At 39.7% G+C, this 22,670-nt stretch overlaps 1 protein-coding gene across 1 annotated transcript in view; it reads right to left on the reverse strand.

Moving 5' to 3' along the window:
* LOC133526718 (SET domain-containing protein SmydA-8) overlaps nt 1-22,670 on the reverse strand; it is a 46,448-nt gene that overhangs the window by 6,159 nt on the left and 17,619 nt on the right. Inside the window, exons 2-6 of the mRNA XM_061863438.1 lie at nt 20,756-20,798; nt 5,244-5,389; nt 4,652-4,789; nt 3,810-3,971; nt 2,765-2,954 (exon numbers count right to left, since the gene is read on the reverse strand). Of these exons, the coding sequence (XP_061719422.1) occupies nt 2,765-2,954; nt 3,810-3,971; nt 4,652-4,789; nt 5,244-5,389; nt 20,756-20,782 (663 nt within the window). The 5' untranslated portion in view covers nt 20,783-20,798. The remainder of the gene's footprint in view (nt 1-2,764; nt 2,955-3,809; nt 3,972-4,651; nt 4,790-5,243; nt 5,390-20,755; nt 20,799-22,670) is intronic.

Consider the following 22,670-nt stretch of genomic DNA (forward strand, 5'->3'; position numbering starts at 1 on the left):
TAATAAATAAAGCAATCAAAAAGTTGTGACCTAAAGAAATGCTAGCAGTTGCAGCTGAAGTAGATGGCGCTGTACAATGCTATAACTCGTGGAATAGATAACTAGACTGACTAAGTACGGGTAGCTAGTACCCTGCCCTATAGGAAAATAAGTTTTTGGTACAAGCTATTATCGCTGATTGTACGTTTCTTTCCACAGGCAACTAATACTCGTTGTGTTTTTTTATCATACAGTTCCTATGGCCACCATCTGTCTCCATCATCAGCAGTTCGATGGTACCTATGGTACCATAATATTGCATTGTCACCCAACTTACATATGTTAGCATATATTCAGCTTCATCAGAAACCGGGTAGTGGGTCAAATTTAACTTGCAAGATTTGACCCGTAAACATAATAATAATAAGCCCGCGGGGGCAGCTTGTGGCGAGCTGACGGTGAGTGGCGACACCGCGGACCCCTATTCCAGAGGGCCCTTTTATTTGGCCCTCGCCTCTGCGCTTGCCTTCACCGGCCGGCCAGAGTGGAGTCGCAAGAGCGGGACCTATGCTCCAGGTTGGAAGTGTAAAATGTCATAACGCCGGCGGCTTGCTGAACGGATTACCGGGATCTGGCTTCCGCAGACTCACCTCTCGACAACCTCACAGCCGCTCCAAAGTGTTGCCCTATTGTCGCACTGTGCGTGCGGCCGTTGTGGGGCCCACTCAATGAGTTGGCGAGTCACCACCTGTCTTACACAATTCCGAGACTGATTGTCACGGCAGGTGTCCGCTAGTCTCCTCCCATAGCCTATTATCCAGTCCATCCAACTTTCAAATCAATAGCCTTATGACTTTAGATCCCATCGCAGCACAAAAGTGCTGCACTGCAATAGTCTTTGCACCTGGCGGGGACCATCTCCGGATGTATCATATTGTGCGCTCGGAGATGGTATCCGCCACGTGTATCCCTTGCTTTTAGATTAATTTGTCTTAAAGGGCCTCTGCGCTGTTGGCTTCGGCCCCACGCATGCCTCCCAAAGGTCCGGGACCCCATGGTCCCGAGATATGGTAAGACAGACAAATAATAATAATAATAAGCCCGCGGGGGCAGCTTGTGGCGAGCTGACGGTGAGTGGCGACACCGCGGACCCCTATTCCAGAGGGCCCTTTTATTTGGCCCTCACCTCTGCGCTTGCCTTCACCGCCGGCCAGAGTGGAGTCGCAAGAGCGGGACCTATGCTCCAGGTTGGAAGTGTAAAATGTCATAACGCGCGGCGGCTTGCTGAACGGATTACCGGGATCTGGCTTCCGCAGACTCACCTCTCGACAACCTCACAGCCGCTCCAAAGTGTTGCCCTATTGTTGCACTGTGCGTGCGGCCGTTGTGGGGCCCACTCAATGAGTTGGCGAGTCACCACCTGTCTTACACAATTCCGAGACTGATTGTCACGGCAGGTGTCCGCTAGTCTCCTCCCATAGCCTATTATCCAGTCCATCCAACTTTCAAATCAATAGCCTTATGACCTTAGATCCCATCGCAGCACAAAAGTGCTGCACTGCAATAGTCTTTGCACCTGGCGGGGACCATCTCCGGATGTATCATATTGTGCGCTCGGATATGGTATCCGCCACGAGTATCCCTTGTTTTTAGATTAATTTGTCTTAAAGGGCCTCTGCGCTGTTGGCTTCGGCCCCACGCATGCCTCCCAAAGGTCCGGGACCCCTTAGTCCCGAGATATGGTAAGACAGACAAATAATAATAATAATAATAATGGTCGACCAACACCTTGAGAGACTCTCGCTAGGTGGTTGGATCAAGGGTCAGATGCAGAAGGCGGTGATCTTGGACACGGCGCGGATAGTCCGCCGGTTCCTCTCTCTGCGGCCCTGACCACCGGCAGCTTGGGCCCTGCCCCGCTGCTGGCGGCACCCTAGATTAGGTTTTTTATAATGTGTTTATATGTATTTTGTATTATTTTTGTATAATTTGTTGTATTTTACTTTTATATTCATATTATAAAATGCCTAATCTAAGACACAAGATAAATAAAGAGATAATAATAAAATACTTTATTGTGCACTACAAAGAAACATACATGTTACAAACAAAAAAAAACATAAGTAAGTAGGTAACAACAGGCGGACTTATCGCTAAAAAGCGATCTCTTCCAGACAACCTTCAGATAGCGATTCAGTGGCTAGAAATAAAGTTATTGGGCAGTACATAGTTAGATACATACATTGCAAGTTAAATAAAAGTTTTGTAAAATAATGAACATTAACCTCTCAAGTATCCCTTGAAGATTTAAAAGAAAAAGTGTATTAGCAAAAGATACCAAAACATCACAAACACCAATCTCAAGTCTCCCACAGAGAATATACACCTCCTCATCGTGGTCCATTCGCCATGCCTTCAATCGGCTAACAGCATGGGTTTCGTTACTAGGCCAGGTTTCAAGCCTTTCCCAGCGGATTATGTTGAAGGCTACCATGTCTACGCGTAAAGCTACCAATTCGGGAGGGCCTTCTTTTGACTGCACTGTATTAGAAGGGCTCTGACATAAAAAGATTCTCACGTATCCCACAGACGGCATACACTTCCACATCGTGAAACTACATTCTCCAAGCTTTCAGCCGACCTAACAAATAAGTTTCATTGCTTGGCTAGATGTCACGCCTTTCTTGACCTCGACTAGTCCCTTAATCGAGAAAGACCTATTGTGGACTTCCTTATCTTTGAGGTCCACTTTTGAAACGCTGTAAAAACATGATTGTATACCAACCTCAAGTATCCCGCAAATAGTGTGCACTTCTTCATCATCAAACCCCATTCTCCAAGCCCTCAGCCGGCTTAGCACATGGGTTTCGTTGCTGGGCCAGATATCAGGCCTTTCCTTCCGAAGAGCATTATGGGCTTCCATGGCTGACACCGCTGCCCATTTGGATGGATCAGCCTTTTTTAGTAGTAGGCATCTGGAATGTCAAGGCAGAAATATGTGTATTGTTTCTAGCTAATTTGTGTCATTTAAATGACCGGGAGGGGTTTGGTCATGTGTCATGTACAGGAACGTGGTGTTTATTTAATTTAAGAACGATAATTGGTTCGCTTCGAGCGGGTTTCGTTGTTATAATAATGTAAAATGAATAGAACATAAAACTGCCAGCCGGAGTCATCAAATCAAAACACAGAAACAGTAGAATATTTTTATATGTGTGAGTGCATACTCGTAACGTCTGTGTGCATGGTAGGCCTGAATAATCGAGATCTAATAATATACCACTACTTATATATAGTAAAAAAGTTTCATAACTAAAAAAGATTTTCCTTACATTCCATTACTAACTAGTATCTAAATTTTCACTTGTTGTTTTTGTCCTAAAGCACCCCAGAGGTGCAAAGGGCCTTCACAAGCTCGCGCCACGCCTTCCTATCTTCAGCTCGCCTTCTGGCCTCGCTCCAGCTTAACCCAATTCTCACTCAATTTTCACTTACAGGTCGGAAATTCATTTGCAACCCAATGATAAATTGTGGAGCGCTAATAGCCTAGCGGTAAGAGCGAAAGACTTACAATTTGAAGGTCGCGGGTTCAAACCCCGGCTCGTACTGTTGTGTTTTCTGGAACGTATGTACGAAATATCATTTGATATTTACCACTCGCTCTTCGGTGAAGACAAACATCGTGAGGAAACAGGACTAATCCGAACAAAGCCCAATTTCCCTTCTGGGACCTACGCCAATTTTTCAGATTAGGTGCCAAGCGCATACTAGGCTCCTATGAGGCGTGGCAAAAAAGATAATTATCAATTGTGTGGAGGTATTTGAGGTACCTTAAAGGCATCAATGCATGGTACGACTCCTTCAAATCCTCCAGCTCATTGTAGTTGGGAGGGCACTTCTTCAACGCCTCACACTCGTACGTGGAGTGCCCGGTGTACCGACCTCGGCCGAAGCATGTCTTGCTGCAGAGCGGCCATTTGCAGCCGTCACATCTGGAAAATGTTTACATATTCCTTAGTTATATGACTTATAAGAGTTATAAGTCTAGGACAAAAGGAGATAGAAGACACAACCAGTAGCCTTACCACGATGTTGACACTGATATTCGCTAGTGTAACTTACTTTCTATGCATCTCGCACGTATAGCACCCTAATGTAGTGTAGTGCAAGCGAGATGTATAGAAAGTAAGTTACGCTAGCGAATATATCAATGTCAAGCTCGTGGTAAGGTTACAGTTGCACTACATCAAAATGGTAGTTTTCGAGAGGAAATGCTTGAGTTGCTTAAGAATACAGTCAAATCACTATACATGTGCCTTTAAAAATTGAGGAGTTCCCTCAATTCCTCTAAGTTGGTGTTATTTTTTTTTATGATTGGCTAATAACAGGGAAAGTTTATACACTAGGTAACTACCTATAGAATATATAATATAAATTTATTTCAGTGTGTGTGTGTGTGTGTGTGTGTGTGTGTGTGTGTGTGTGTGTGTGTGTGTGTGTGTGTGTGTGTGTGTGTGTGTGTGTGTGTGTGTGTGTGTGAGTGTGTGTGTTCATTTTAGAATATTATTTGACCCTTGATATTATTTCTTTGTCACAAATCCTGCAGTGCTACAAATCCCACGGTCGCCCTGCAGATACAGTTACGTCTACTAACTAGCCATACTGAACTCACTTGTATAAGGCCACGTCATGCAGCTCGCGGTAGCACCCGAGGCACACGATGGGACAGCCTGCGCACGGACCCACAGCCAACGCGGGAGCTTCTAGGATTATCTCCCCAGCGCGGATGTCGCGACGAGCTACTAAGTACCTGGAAAGAGTCGAAAGTATGATCACTCAAAGTAATTTGAGGATCGGATATAATGGTCTCATGTATGCCTGACAGCGTATTAATGATAGTGTGTGACTCTTTTAATCGAGCGATGTTAAAAAGTGACGTTTGATCACGTAGATAAACTTGTCCACCATATACTTGCTGGTGGCAGATACAAAGCAGATATTGACTTTCAACGCGATTGGACCAAAAATATAATATTTTAAGATGGCGTCCACTTAGTATTGAACTGCCAAATTATGTCCACCATCTACAATGTACTATCATTCTAGTAAATAAAAAAAACTGGACAAGTGCGATTCGGACTCTCCCACCGTGGGTTCCGTCCTTGTTAGTATTTGTTGTTATAGCGGTAGCCAAATAGGTACACCATTCTATTAGACGAATAAAATTGGACTTTTAACAACTGTTTGTTGTAATATGGCCATACCGTCCCATAACGTCCGAGTGTTTGACCTCATAGCACAGATCAGATGTCGGTAGGGCCTCCTGGACCTCCTGAGCTTCCTCGGCCTCGACTTCGGCCTCGGGAATATTTTCCTTGTTCCGCCCATCGCCTTTCCCACGCTTCTTTTGCTAAAACAAGACAATATTTTTTTTAAAAACGACTTAGTACCTATGTGAATATTCATATCATACGACTGTATCAATATATATGATGTTTTATTATAATATTTTGCCGTAGCTATAATAAAATAATAATAATAATAATTCAGCCTATATACGTCCCACTGCTGGGCACAGGCCTCCTCTCATGTGCGAGAGGGCTCGGGCTATAGTCCCCACGCTAGCCCAATGCGGATTGGGGACTTCACATACACCTTTGAATTTCTTCGCAGATGTATGCAGGTTTCCTCACGATGTTTTCCTTCACCGAAAAGCTAGTGGTAAATATCAAATGATATTTCGTACATAAGTTCCGAAAAACTCATTGGTACGAGCCAGGATTTGAACCCGCGACCTCCGGATTGAAAGTCGGACGTCATATCATATCCACTCGGCCACCACCGCTTAAAAAACATTTATTGCAGATCCATAGGATGTTAGTAACAAACTAAGTTAGTAGGAGCAGAAACTATACAATAAAAATTATAGGTACAATAAGTCTCAGGCCCTTCCGATGGCCACTTTGACCCAATATTTAGTCACAGGGCAGTCAAGATTTTTTGACAATACTCTGAGGAGGCCGTTGCTGCTGCCACGCACTCGCCTGAGGAGTGATCCCATACGCTTGCGTCTGATTGCGAAAAAGTCGTCCGTTCGCACTTCTGCAAACATCCTGGACGCACTACTACAGTGCTTCGGCAGCTATTCTTTATTAAACAGTCTTAGCCAGGGTTCACTTTTGATATTATGGCTTTCGGCTCATGTCAATATTTTCCACATGATAGGAGGATAGCTCTGCTATTTGTTGTTGATTATTATATATCTGATAGGTATGTTTATTTCGCTGAACATGGCTGAACGTAAAAAGGCTCCCGTAGTAGCGTGTGATATTTATTATCATGTTGGTAGAACTCGGCGTTCATTATCTCTTAAAATAGGTTATTTTTAATTCTCGACTAGGTATCTTCTAAAAGAACCAAGACATAAGTCCATCAATATAAATCATGAAATGCAGTAAAACGTACTCGTAAAGTTTGCTCCCAGTTACTTTGAACCAACAAAGATTTCGCCATAACCCGAAAATAATTCCAATAAAAATTTGATTGTCAGAGTTAATAAACAAAATGCCGGTTTAAAATTAAGCAACACATCTTCACGCCGCATTCCTGCTGAGAGATATATGTTTCCGTTACGTGGAACTCAAAACGGTGACATTTCTTTATTTATATCAATTTTATATCGAAATAACCTTAGGATACCCTCTGCTCTTGAGTCAAGTAACGGTCAAATAATACACGAAAAGTTTGTCGATATCGAATTTGTCCTAAAATGAGATGCCCTAATTTAAATAAATAAATTTTATAGGACATTATTACACAAATTGAGTAAGTCCCACAGTAAGCTCAATAAGGCTTGTGTTGAGGGTACTTAGACTACTATACTATAATATGTATAAATACTTAAATACATAGAAAACATCCCCGACTCAGGAACAAATATCCATGCTCATCACACAAATAAACACCCTTACCAGGATTTGATCCCCTAATTTGAATGTATTTACCTATTAATATTATTACCTATGTTTTGCCAGAATACAAGTAACTAAACTATTCTACATAGATTTAAGCAATATACACTGACAGCGTGTTCTAAAGATGTTTACCCAAGTTTAGCAAAAAAAAAATTGCAATAAAACAGTTTAACATCGATTTCACGTCTCAAAGAAGCCTACCCTGACAAAACTAAAACAACAAACATGGCAACGCAACATGACAAACATGTTATTAAAAATAATTAACTGCCCCTTGTTACATAATCCTTTATACATATTATGCTCATAAAGTTACAATTTTAAACTGTCACAAAGTGATAGCACAGTTTGCAAAAATGCAGTCCCTGCGTCGCGGTACTAAGACATCTGTATGATGATTGCTGACGTCATGAGAGCGATGGCACGAAAAATGAAAACAAACGACAAAACTCACTCTGAATATACGGCGAAACATCCAAGCGGATCCCGACCAAATGGCAGGAACATCGCAGACATGGACGCAAAACTGAAGAGTGAAGTGACGTATAGTATCAATGGTAGGCGTTGTCTAGATGTATTCTGGGCGCCACTTGACCGTGCCAATGGTCGGACTAAAAATCAGTTTCATAATATATTGGCAGGATAGGTTAAGGTTTCGATTTGCGAACGAAAACACAGAAATAGTTTACGGGTAGCCTGGTAAGAGGAGAAAACGTTTTAAAGGGTTTTTTATCTTACTAGTATTAGGTGAGGGTCAATCGGTCCTCGCTAGGAGTACGGGCGTTTAAAAAGTGTACTGTTCTTACGGTAGATGTCACTAGAGTCCCCTAGACCCATATGGTGGGAAACTTTGCTGGCTATGGATGGGGTCTTGGTGGCTTAGTTCGCAGAGCGCTGGAGTATTGATCCAGAGGCCGTGAGTTCAAGTGTCACCCAGGGCAGTAATTTTTAAACTACTGGTTCAAATTGAATGAAATTTGAAATATACTGTGTTTATACAATGCCTGCTTGGTTACTGAAACTTCAGGGTTCTAGTATTATCCACAACGAATTTATAGGAGGCCGAAAATGGCTTGAACTGCTTCAAGAAAAGGATGGTACGGCCGTGCCGCTTTTTTGGTCGACTTGGCGGGGGCACTGCCGTGCTCCCAGATTCTTTTCATTTATTTCTAATATTAGTGGTATCATTTGCAGATCGGGCGGCGCATCGTTACTGGCGAATTTACACTGCACAAATACATTATCACGTTTTTATCGCCGCGATAAAATATCTATTATGTCACGTTCTAGCCGCCTGCAGGGCTAAGATGGTCGGCTCTTTATCATTTGTCACCATGCCTGTCACGTTCTAACAAGTATGTAAGCGCGAAAGTGACGGGCATAGTGACAAGTGATAAAAATGGAACCATGATACCGCCGCTGATATCATTTATGTTTTTGTCTATTTACTCTACAGGATGAATAGCCAAGTAACATCTATTTTTGTACTTAAACTGATATAACAGTTGTATTAATTTAAACAACTAATGGAGAACCATTAGCAATACTGTAAATCATAAGTCAACGTCCGAGCTTCCAAATGGTCTGATTGGTATTTATAGCCACCCTTAGCACTTGAAAAATACCGTCTAAATGGACCATTGGGAGATTAGAAAAGAAAGATCAAGGGTACAGGGCTTTTAACGGCCCGGAAATAGTTTTGAGAATGAAATACGGCCAGCGGGCTAAGCACGGTCGCATTTTTATCGCCTGTCACCATGCCTGTCACGTTCGAACAGGTATGTAAGTGCGAAAGTGACAGGCATAGTGACAAATGATAAAAATGCAACCATGCTGCCACCGTAGGAATCGCAAATGTAATTATAAGTAGTTAATGACTATATGATTGGTCAGAATTTTAATGCAAAGAATGCATTAACTACATAATTATTAATAGGGTTCCGTAATCCGTACCCAAAGGGTAAATACGGGACCCTATTAGCAAGACTCCACTGTCCGTCTGTCTGTCTGTCTGTCCGTCCGTCCGTCCGTCCGTCCGTCCTATAATGTTAACGTTTAACGTTAATGACTATAATTATGATTGGTCAGAATTTTAATGCAAAGAATGCATTAACTACATAATTATTATTAGGGTTCCGTAATCCGTACCCAAAGGGTAAATACGGGACCCTATTAGCAAGACTCCACTGTCTGTCTGTCTGTCTGTCTGTCTGTCTGTCTGTCTGTCTGTCTGTCTGTCTGTCCGTCCGTCCATCCGTCCGCCCGTCCGTCTGTCTGTCACCATACTGTATCTCATGATGAATCAACGAACATCTGGAAAAAAAACACCATGTACTTGCTGTAATGATTGATTTTAGCAAAGCTTTTGACACTTTGGACCACATTACACTTTATAAAAAATTAGAACAAAATGGTATACAGGGACCCATGCTGGATCTTATAAAGAATTACCATGTTAATAGATACAGCGCCGTGAGCATAGCGGGCGAGCAGAGTGACCTAATTCCGACCTTATGCGGCACGGCGCAAGGCTCAATTTTAGCTCCAACAGAATATCTGCTATATGTAAATGACATGTGTAAAATTTTCCAGCATGCTTCTGTATACCAGTTTGCAGACGACACATGTATAATCACAGCCCACGAGAACCTGGAAACTGCCCAGAGCATGATGCAGCATGACTTTGATATTCTGTGCAAATGGGCCCACGACTTAGGTCTGTCACTAAACTACACTAAAACCAAACTGATGCACATTCACTCACCGTATAAATAAATCAACTTCACACCAAAGATCGTGGCCCACGAGCACAAGTGTCTACACATGCCTAGCACAACTTGTAAATGTAATCAACTCGATATTGTAAAAGAACATACTTACCTCGGGCTAATTATAGACCATAACTTTAACTGGGGTCCACATATCCACCGGGTATGTAATAAACTTAGATCTATATTATCAAAGCTATGTATACTAAAACGTAAAGTCCCTTTTAATACATTAAGACTCCTTTACATGTCTATGGCGGATTCTGTTATAAACTATGGCCTAGAAAGTTATGGAAGATCATTCAAAACCTACCTAAATGATATCTATAACCTCCAGTTACGTATGCTTAAGACTATTGTACCTATGAAAATTAAATATAAATATAAAAGCAATTATGAAAATCTATTCAATTACTGCGGAGTATTAACTGTATTTGAAAAAATAAACTTATCCATTGTAACCCAATACTACAATAGCATAAAATACTTAAACAAAAAAACGCGACCCTTACGGTTACGTAACCTAGATAATATTCCAACGTTTGAGGTCCGAAAAACAAACAATGAATATGGTCGAAGAGTATGGAAATGCATTGTACCGCGTATATTGAATAGATTTCCATATGAATTAGTAAGCTCATTAGAAGGTCGAACATGTGGGCAAGTTAGATCTATGATAAAGAAACACATGCTTAAAATGCGAAAATAATGAAAATGTATACAAATATGAAGTGTACTGTATAATTAATTCTACACGCCTAGACTCCTTAACTCAAAAAATCTTTTTAATTTAAGATTAGTAGTTAAGTTAGAAAAATGCATGTTTTTTTGATATGAAATAAACAGATTAAATTTAAAAAAAAATTTTTTTTTTAAAAATGAACCGTCATAGCTGGACAGTTGAAAAATTTCCACAGATGATGTATTTCTGTTGCCAGTGTTGCCGCTATAACAACAAGTAGGAACTAAAAACAGAATAAAATAAATATTTAAGTGGGGCTCCTATATAACAAACGTGATTTTATTGCCGTTTTTTACATTATGGTACGGAATCCTGCGTGCGCGAGTCCGATTGACAATATTATAATAACAGCTTATTCTATGATGCAATCGGAAGGAGACGGAGGGAGAGGCGACGCAACTACATCCGAATTTGCGCTCATACGAAATATCTTATGAAAACAATTAACCCCGTTTTCCTCCACGTGAGTTACTATGGTACCTACTGGGATTTAAATTTCTGTCGAAAAACATCGCTCAGTAACAGACATATTAAGATCGCGAAAGTAAACTAAGACTAGTAAAACAAGGTTCCACCTCTCACAAACATTTCCTCCATGTGAGTTACTATGGTAGCTACTGGGATTCAAATTTCTGTCGAAAAACATCGCTCAGTAACAGACATATTAAGATCGCGAAAGTAAACTAAGACTAGTAAAACAAGGTTCCACCTCTCACAAACATTACCCACAGATACGCCCTTGTTCTTTCCAGGTGTTCGTTTATTCCCGTCCCGTTAATTATTATTATCACATTATTCTTGGCAGTTGTACTCGACTACAGCATTGTTTAGCACTTGGAGTCGGTTCAAATTGCCTTAATAATATAGTGGTAGAGGAATAATAGGAGCAACGAATAATAACAGTATTACAAGCGTTATATTTTGGTAAATGAACAGCGTCATGCACAATTAATAATAAATAAATATAAATAATAAATATTATAGGACATTATTACGCAAATTGACTAAGTCCCACAGTAAGCTCAATAAGGCTTGTGTTGTGGATACTTAGACAACGATATATATAATATAGTATAGCCCTACGAATCCCACAGTCAAACTGTGCAAACAGTTTTGTGGGAGGTTGTATTTAATATTAAATCAGTATCCACTGTATTTTATTGAAAAAAAAAAAATATATGTATACATATTTAGAAATACTTAGATACACAAAAAACCCCCATGACTCAGGAACAAATATCCATGCTCATCACAGGCATAAATGACCTTACCAGGATTTGAAACTGGGGTCCCAGTTCATAGGCTTCATAGGCAGGGTCACTACCCACTAGGCCAGACGGGTCATCAAACAATTGCACATGATAAAGTATAATGTTTTCTTTTAATATAAAAATTTGTTATAATTCTCGCAGATGTATCTGATTAATGGGTCCCCATCAAGCTCGGTTCTCCATACAAACGTTACGGTCTTATTTTAAAACGACTAGCTAGATTACTCTGAAACTTTGTACTTACAATAGGATAAGGTCTAGTCCTGTAATTAGTTCATGTAGCTTCAGATACCGTAGTAAAAAATACAGATAATTTAAGTTTTCCATACAAAACATAAACTGGAGCTATATAAACTTTTTACAGGTCTAGATATATCTCATGTCATTGTATGAGCAAAGTTTCATTATAATCCAACATGTAGTTTTAAAATGAGAACGAAACTCCGTTTGTATGGGATGGTGAAATTCGGCTGAGCTTGCCGGGGACTTTAAGTTGATTTAAAAAATTAAAGGCAGAAATTCAATCACGCTCATCTATTCCTCTACGATTTTCTACTAAACGCATCGTCAGTTATTTCCTTGGCGCTAAACGAACTTGTACAAATAAATACATAATCATAACGGTAGTAAACCTTGTATAAGTACCTTATATCTTTGCAATAGGGTTTAAATTGCCAGTTCACAGACTATGTACCTCGTCAATGAGTAAGATACGCTTATTAGAACTAAATATGTTTGTTTTCATATTTTCCTTGGCTCATTGGAAACGTCTGATGCATCGGTTCTTCTCACAAGCCAATAGTTATTTTGGTAGTTGTGGATACTCAAGGGTTTACGTTTTATAGGTTCTAGGATATATGAATCAAGATCTGAAAATACCTATCGACTGTACTACCAAGGCATCAGTACAGTCAAGTGTGAAAATATGGGTGCATATAACTTACTCAAAAATATGTCCCAATAGTTCTTAATTCGCTGACATATTGTTCAGTATGTTGTCTGCACCCATATTTTTACACTTTACACGCGGTGGAGTATTAAGCACACGTGCAATCCAAGAAGAGGTATGGGACGCTTATGTGCGGTAACGTGAGTAGTAATTGGCCTGTACCTTATGTAGCTACTGTAATAAATTTATGAAAATAAGAGCTTAAAGGGCTGAGTCACCCTTTTAATATTTCATGATTCATCTCCGCTTCCTCAGTGATTCACCGAAATTACGTAGGTTCTGAAATAACTGAATCTCTGTATCTTTGCCCATCAGTTAACGGACTCAAGCTGATTTCATCAATTTATGTAAAATTGTAAATTGCAGATCGGAATTTTCCAAGAATTCGTTTATGTATTATGAAGACAAGGGTTCTGTGTTGTCGTTACCAAAACGAAAAGCACAACCATAACACTGCCCTCATAAACCAAATGCTTGACTGTGGCGCCCTCCTAGTGCGTGTGGGATATATTACTTATTTGACAGTTGGCAACTGCCAAATAGTATGAATAAGTTGTCCCACAAAATTTCACATTTTCACCATGTCGTGCTCTGGCGTTGCTTGTATTTCTCCACCACTAACTTCGCACATAGCAACTTGGCAAATACGTCATAAAAGTAAAGCCATTGCATTCGTTGGCAAAGAAGATAATAGTTTCATACGAAAATAACCACTGTAATAGAATCTAGTCATCGACGACCGGCATCAATTCGGTTTATGTTCGTGTATAAAGGAGGTTTTTATGTTTCTCTCGTAAAAATGGATCGGTGATTGATTTAGAATCTTGCGAAATGTTTATGCGTTTAATATGCTAGTGCAGTTTGTTCTACAATAAAGTGTTTTGAAAATCAATAGACATATTTGACCGAGCGTTAGTGAAGGTCTCCGTTTCAGCGGGCTAAAATCCTTTCGTATATGCGGCTGTTCTCTACAGGGCGCAATTCTCAACCGATTCTCGTGAAATTTTGTGAGAAAGTTCAATGAACAAATTTTTTTTGACGATTTTCAAAATGACAGTATATTCATCAAGTTATGCACGCGAGGACTACAGTTAATAGAGTCACCTAGTATAGAAACAAGGAAGTTCAGCGATTTGGTGAAAAAGGTACTTAAATTACTATAGTTTCCATAAAAATGTAACGTTTGGTTATCAAATGCCATCAAATCTGCGATTGTAACCATGCCAACGAGTGACAAGAAAAAGTGGATTCACCCATGTATATTTAGGTTGTAAAATAAAAGTGAAACTGATTGTATGGCCCAGCTGTGTTGGCATTCGAGTTGGCTGCACCAACTGTCCATACGATTCCGATACGATTCACCTTGGACACGCGGAATGGCTGCAAGACAACCGTGTAGCTCCCATTTATAGAATTTCAGAGCTCGTGTTTTTGGCTAGCGAAAGTCGTATGACTGATGTAGTTTGAATCCTAACAATGCCTAAATTAATTCTTCATTTCTCATGCTCTGAAAGTGGGTCGTTTTTGTTCTAAAAAGTGTGCATAAAATGATACGTTTCTGCTCTAAGAGCATCCAAGTACCTACGTGCCTACCGTTTACCTAAACGGTGTGTTTAATTTTCGTCGCTTAGATAGTAAGGTGACAGTTCTATTGACCATTTTGCTACCCCACCCACTCTGCCCAACCCAACTGTCATATTAGCACGCAGCGATAAACGTATACTTAGTAAGGGTCACGTTACAGCACACTGGCTATACCAGGCTGGATACAGTCAGGCCAAAGAGGCCATGTCTGGCATCAACGGAAAAATCACAAAGTCGCTCCTTTAACTAATGCCATCACAAATTATGGACCATTTACCAAATATATTTTTGATTCAGGTGGTACAGACAGTTCCCACTTCCCCTATGCTGAGGGTGCATGAAGACAGAAGAGATAGCCTCTCATGTGTTGCTGGAATGCAGTGGAGTGGCTCGATACAGGGCAAAACATCTCGGATCTCCGAGAGGTCTTCCCCGAAGTCCTTCTCAACATCAGAGGTTGGATAAGATTACTTGAGGAGTTGGGCTTGTGGAAGAGGTACAGAGGCGTAATAGAGAGTACTCTCTCGAAGCGGGTGTTTTCAGAGTCGTATTTACAGGAACTGACATTCGGAACTACGTAAACGCGATGTAGAACGTGCTAACGCCATCTGTTAGGATATTGTGGCACGATGTTGAACAGTGACAGAGGAGTCGCCATAGGCTGGTTTGACTATCCTACCCCATCCTTTCACGCAAAATTGGCGCCTGTTGCGGAAACCTGCCCGTGCTACAATAAAAGAACCACGTTACACTGGTCAGGTTGAGTCCACGACTCGCTGGCGTCCGCACCCTCTCTCACCAAGATGTACCGTTGACAGATCGTCGGCGTCGCGCGGTAAAGGGCAACGAAATGACAAGTCGTCACTCGGCATGTCAGTGCGACGATGATGACTTAACGACTTTCGCTTGTTGATAGGTCTAAACCGAGGCGTAGATTAGCAAGAACTTGCATGCAATTTACGATACATTGCACTGCATTCAAAGGTTTGATTAGATACCGCAACGTAGTGAAAATTTCATGTAAGTTCTTGCTAGAGTGAGACAAAGATACCTCGGCAGCGATTTCGATAGCCCAGACGGTGGAGTGTCAAGTAAACGTCATAATTTAATAGAAGATTGACGTGCAATCCCTAATCCCTCACAGTGCGATAAGTAGGGACAGTCAACCCATCCGCTATCATTCGTAGGATGCTGTTGGGACTGCCACGCACCCGGCGCACCTGGCCCCGGCGTGCACGCAGCATCCCTAGTGCGCCGGGTATAATGTCTATTTTGATACAAAACCCTCACAAAACTACGTCTTAGCTTATCATCGAACTCCAATTTGATCCTTATCTACTTACATTAAGATAGTTTCTGGAATAATCGATGTAAAATACTCGTATTTCGTAGAGGCGTTATATTGGCAATGTTTTCTGGCAATGCATTCGTGCAAGCGCATTTTACGTCAACACGCGTTTTTTGATGTCTATTTATATGTCAGTGACATCTAAATGTTTCGGTAGATATTAGAATGCAACACATGTTTATTCAGTGCAGCTGTGTCAGTTCGTGTCACAGATATGTTATATTCAAGTAGACCACTTATTTGTCCCGATGATGGTCGCAATTATAGACAGCGTCGCTCACTTTCTATTCTACTTAAAGCAGAGATGCTTTCCATATAGATTTTCGTACATTGACCCGCCTGTTGCTATTTAATTGCACAGGCATAATTATACAGGGTGACCTTAGCCATTGGACAACCCTGAAATCCCACGTAGGGTTACTTCTCAGGAATGCTCTGTCGTTAATATTTTTTAATTAGAACAAAAGATTAAAAAAACATTTTTCGAACAAAAGTTCTTTGTAATAATCGACAACAAAAAGAAACACAGTGTTAATCTTTGGCAGTATTTTTGAATTTTTTTTCGAAATATTTGATAATGATGACATTTTTCAAAAGTCAGAAGCTTATTAGTGTCATAAATAAACAACATAATCAAGAAGGTTCCATACTATTCTTTGAAGATATTATCTTGGGAGCTACTAATACATACAGGCTGCTCCAAAGTAAAAAATGGTAATTTGTTAATTTCTTCGAAACCGCTACACCGGTTGTTATGAATTATGATACTTGGTACACTGGTTCTAAATACCCTAATGCATATGTACATTTCGGCTTTGTCCAATGGTTAGGGACACAATGTATGGCTGTCCCGCCCATGACGCCGGTTGTCATGGCACTGTGCGAGTTTGACAGCAATATAATAATTATGCACGTGTAATAGAGATAGCAACAGGCGGGTCAATGTACGAAAATCTACATGGAAAGCGTCTCTGCTCTAGCATCAAACGGTGTTAAAAGTGACAGTTGATTTGTCACATGGACATTCGTACAATCGCCTTCAGGTATATCGGAGCGGCCAAGGTATTCAAATTATCTGTACACAGCTTCTATTATCACGACGTTAAATTGCATGTATAGAAAGAATAAGGATCAACGTATAACTTTTTACTACCACACTTCGAAGGTTAAAAAAAAATCATTCATTCTTATTTATTTATATTTTATGTATCAAAACGTTGTCAATTAGTGTGTCGAGCGAGTTTATATTCGCATTACGGAGTAAAATATGGCGGCTTGTCAAAGCCGTCCATTACGACCGGAAACATTTGGAAAATCTACGGTTCCAGAAGAAACATTCGTGTGATTTTTCAACGCATTATGAATTCTGCACACAGGTAGTGTGTCTGGCCAAGTTTAAAGAAAATAGTAGTTAAAAACTACTAGTAACTAAAAAGTCTCAGTGCGTCGTCAAAGCGAACAGGAGTCTAACGTCTAGCCAAGATAAGTGGGGTGACACTGGACCCTTCGGGCGCTCTCGGCTCAGCCTAAATAGCCGAAAGGGATAGTGCCATACATTAGAAAGGGACAACATGATTCGTCCCTGAATCGCTGTCAAACTTCGGTTATGTAGGAAGTGTAATTTTTGTACGGTAGTACCTATAGGGAGCGTGCATGAACTGTAGGAGGCAGCACAGGAGCCGTCAGATTTTTGGCGCGAGGCGTAAATGTGATGTTTTTTGTTCCGATGTAGCCCACAAGATGGCAGAACCTACTATGCACAAGAAAACACGTGACGTGTAAATGTGCATGTTTATGGTTCCGATTCAAGCCACAAGATGGCAGACCCTCCAACGCGCACGGTCCCTATAGTATACATATGATATGTGCGAAGTTCTTTGTAACAAAATCGGATAAGATGACTTCCCTTATAGTGACAAATCGCTTACTAATCTGTTAATCATATTTTTATGAAATTATGACCGGTTATACTGACAGATTAATTTGGAAAACTTAACATAACTAAGAAGTAGATCAACTATGTTTTATATGACTTCTGCTTAGTATGACGTATTTGTCACTTCCCTTCGTTGTATACTACTCTACATTATAAATTACTAAGCTATGTCAATTTACATGAACACATATTATGATAAAAAACAATATAACATAAAATAAAAATAACATGAAGAAAGGTAATGTCAAAAGCAATATACAAGAAAAATAACAAAGTTTTCATACAATATTTAGCTTTATTTTGATTGCAGTTTTCTATGCCTCCACAGTCTCACTCATGGTCGAGTTTTGTGGTGCTACGATTTTATTTAAGATTATACCATGTGTCTTAATTAATAAAATAAATAAATAAATAATCAACAATTGTCATCACGGCTAGGCACCATGGAAAACAATAAACACCTTTCTCTCTCTCTTAGTTGAAAGTGCCCTGTAAACGGGAAGATGTAATAGCCCCTGACCAGGGTTTCCTGGCGGTGCGCCCGCGCCGCGCCACCCGTCACTTGTCAGCGCGTCGTGTTCTGAGTTCTGACGCGCGCCCCTAATTGCTATCTGACGTTTACCGACATAATTAGGACGAACATTCGATATGTACATGCCTATAACTGATACATGATGGATTTATCAAAGATCAAAATCATTTTCACCTCAGCAGCTCGAACAGGCCTCCAGAGAGTGAAACAAAGTAGCTAAATTAAGGCCATGAATACAGGCATAATAACTTTACTTGATGTTTTTTTTTACCTTTTATATGTTCTCACTACTGAGGTAAAAAGTTGTATGTGTCACACGAGAGCAAAGTTATTTTACATCTCGTGTTTTTGAGTCCTCAAAATCTAACTTTCCTCTCTTGTTGCACAAATCCCTATTGATTCATTGTAACTTCCAGAGGTATTGGGGAAAATGTTGTGTAACTTACACAACAGATACGGAATTGAAAATAATTATTTCATCATACTTGCTCGTAAACGATGTTATTGTATGCCAGCATATTGAGATGGAATGAGCTATATTATGTCCACGGGCGTATATTTTTTTTTTTCATTACGCCCATGGGCATATTAGGCATAATGTGTTTTTCAAGTAGGTATAAATGAGTTTTACTTTTAAAAATACTGACGTTTATTTTTTTATGTATGTTCATAAATATTTGATTAATTTAATAGCCGTTTGAAATATTTTTACACAATTTTCAATCGTGGCTGAATGCCGAATAGGCCTGCGCTTTCGATTCCTAACCTGTCAAAAATGACAATATGGCGGACGAATGTTTGAAATGTCACCGTATTTAAGAATTAATTCGCTTCAAATTTAGTTTTTTCCTCACAAGTGTGATGAATAACTTTGTGTGTGCCATGGGCTGTACAGAAAATTATGAAATCGTGTTAATTTTTAACACTTGTTCGTAATTTTTTGTTTACCGCCCTTAGTACACAATGTACAATTGCGTAAACAAAGACATAATATAGGTAATCATACTTTTTCTTTGGCGCCAACTGAATCCTTTACAAAAATAGAACTAGGAATAGAAGATTGTTAACCGAGGGATGAAAGGCACTCATTTCTGCCTAGGTAGTTTGCCGCTTGAACGCAGTGAGAATTTCAATTGCTTAGCGTTAAAAAAAAGAAAAAAAAAGTACTTAATCATAATCGTACTTGGAAAGTAAAATGCTATGCTCTAGTGCAGAAACACTTTTTGCACACTTTTTAGAACAACAAGGACCCTCTTTCAGAGCATGAGAAACGAAAACTTAACAAAAAAACTAAAACTACTAAAAAAAAATCTATTTTCAATTTGAACCTTCTTGTATAAGCAAATTGGGATGAATTTCATTTGTTTGAAAAAGCTATGAAATAAAATAGGTAAATGATAAATTGGAAGCGATTTTGATAGCCCAAGTTTGCAAGTGTTAAGTAAACTTCATAATTTTACAGAAGTTTTACGTTTTAAGTGCTTTATTTGGTTCAAGAAAGGTTCGAATTAGATTGCAACGATTATGTAACTATGTACATTGTAATGAACGTTGAGTCTATGAGGATAATATAGATGCCACATAAACAAGAGTGACGATAGCCATTAGTACTCAGGATCGAACCAGGGCCTTATCCATTCAAGGCAGATGCCATAACCACTAAGCCACCCGAATAACAGGGTAGAATACTCTCGAGTATATATGTAATCTTTGACCATATACTTAGTCATGATTATGGCATGATAGCGGTGCATAAAACATAGCACTATTAGGCACTTTTTTTATAAAGTACTTTTTGTGTCAACCAAGACCATGACGTCGCTTGAATGACACACATAATCTGCGTATACAATTCAACCACCTCTCATCATCGCATTTCCTCGCACCACCAACGTTGCACCGTTGCCAACCGCAGCCAACCATCCAAACAAAACATGCGCGGCTCGCTTGGACTCGTCGCCATTTGGCTCACGCCGCAACCTTGCCAAACTTGATTGATATCGTGCCGAAGATATTATAAGCATGTACTAATCAGCTGTGTTATAAGTGAAAGGGCGTATGTTGGTTGAGTTTGATAGGCAGATGCTGGGTTTTTGGATGGCGAAGTCAGTGACGAAGTTTGATACACTGTCCTAGTTTGCCTATCGCAGTTTAGAAGCGATCAGAATCTAATCACAGATAAGCTAGGGTCTGTCCAAGTTAAAGGTCTCAGCACACCGGCTACGATGCGTAGACGAGCATGTCTTCGTGCGTTAAAATGTCGGAGCCTTACACGCACACGTCACGCAAGCGGTGTGCCAGCTCTTATAAGGATCTGTATAATTACAACGCGCACAAGCACGTCTACGTACACGCCTCCGGTTGAACAGGTTTTGCAAGCGACATAGTCAATTTTTTTTTAGCGGAAGTGTCACACTCCGTCGTTGCAAGTCTGTGAAAGACTCTAGATTTTCGAATATCTCTTACAATCGTAATAAGTAAAGTTCCGTTGCGCATGCAACGGGATAAGATTTTTTAATAAATATGGTTAGTATTGGGATGGACACCTCAGCCCGGGCCCGGACCGGTCTAGCATGAGTCATCATTTAGTAGCGCGGTGGTTTTCTAGAAGAATGTTTAGCTTAGTTTAAAAAGAATCATTTGTCCTTTACTATTGCATATCATATATTTACCTTCTTTTTGTGAGACTTCTTATTCATCTCGCCGCCAAACAATCTGAAACAGACGAAGTAAGAATAAAAACGACATCAAAGTCACGTCATTATAATGGCTAACAGCTGTTGCTATTGTACGTATTGGATTTAAAAACAGAATTATAAATCACACATATGTGAAAAGATACCATATGGTTAAAAGATAAAGGATATTGTTGCTTGATTTAAACGCATGTTTCTCTGATATATGCTATTCTGGGAATAATAAGATTTAAAAAGCGTTAGTAGCCTAGCGGTAAGAGCGTGCGACTTTCAACCTGGAGGTCACGGGTTCAAACCCTGGCTCGTGCCAATGAGTTTTTCAAAACTTATGTACGATATATCATTTGATATTTAACAGTCGCTTTTCGGTGAAGAAAAACATCGGGAGGAAACCGGACTAATTCCAATAAGGCCTAGTTTCCCTTCTGGGTTGAAAGGTCAGATGGTAGTCCTTTCGTAAAAATTAGTGCCTATTCCGATTCTCGGGATTAGTTACCGAACTGACCCCAGGCTCCCATGACCCGTGGCAATAAGCTGGAACAAACGTTAGGAAGAAGACGAATGAGTTTCAAAACAATTTACGTCGCGGAGCGATATCATATCAGCCCCACAACGGCAACGCATAGGTAATAGCTGGATGAAACACATAAGTAATAGTAATAAATGTGTTTTTGTTGTAATAGACATCTGTTTAAACAATGTATATATTGTAATGTGGTACGTCGCACGATAAGAAAGGAAAATATATTTATTTTTATTACAATGTATGCCAACCGCTGTAAGCCCCTTTTTTGTCAGAAAGGGTACATGGTGTACATACTTATATATGTATATATATATTAGGAATCTATATGAAAATGAATATAGAATACGTTTGCTTGTTATATAAATAGTTTTGGCACTTGTTGAATGGAAATTGTCTCTGAGACAGCTTGTCTCATGTCTTATCTATAAAGAAAATCATCAAGGTTTTGGCAATTTGTTTCATTCGCTTTTAAGGGTTCCGTAGCCAAATGGCAAAAAAGGAACCCTTATGGATTCGTCATGTCTGTCTGTCTGTCCGTCTATGTCACAGCCACTTTTTTCCGAAAGTATAAGAACTATACTGTTTACTTGGTAAGTAGATGTATTCTGTGAACCGCATTAAGATTTTCACACAAAAATTGAAAAAAAAAAAACAATAAATTAGGGTTGATACTTAGAACTGAAATTCAATTTTTATTTCATCAAACCCATACGTGTGGGGTATCTATGGATAGGTCTTCAAAAATGATATTGAGGTTTCTAATATCATTTTTTGTAAACTGAATAGTTTACGCGAGAGACACTTCCAAAGTGGTAAAATATCGCCCCCCCCCCCCTGTAACTTCTAAAATAAGAGAATGATAAAGCTAAAAAAAATATATGATGTACATTACGATGCAAACTTCCACCGAAAATTGTTTTTAATGAGATCTAGTAAGTAGTTTTTTTTAATACGTCATAAATGGTACGGAACACTTCATGGGCGAGTCCGACTCGCATTTGGCCGCTTTTTTTGATGGGACGCAAGTAAGAATATTGTTATTTGTATTTTTTTTTAATTTGCATATATTTTGATTTTAATTGATTTGTTTCGGTTATAGAGTAACTTTCTTATGTATAACCATAGGTATTCGTGGTGCATATTTAGAGATAGAGATAAAAACCCAAATGTAACGAAAAGTGTTATGGCGCGGTGACTTATATCTATGTATCTCTCTTCTTCCTCCTGTCCTTATCCCACGTTATGTGGGGTCGGCACAACATGTTCTTCTCTTCCATTCTCCTCTATCTTTCGTCACCTCAGCACTCACTCCTTTCTTTCTCATATCCTCCTATCTATATCCTCCTATTTATATCTATGTATCTA

The sequence above is a fragment of the Cydia pomonella genome, chromosome 16 (assembly GCF_033807575.1).
Source record: "Cydia pomonella isolate Wapato2018A chromosome 16, ilCydPomo1, whole genome shotgun sequence".
NCBI lineage: Eukaryota > Metazoa > Arthropoda > Insecta > Lepidoptera > Tortricidae > Cydia > Cydia pomonella.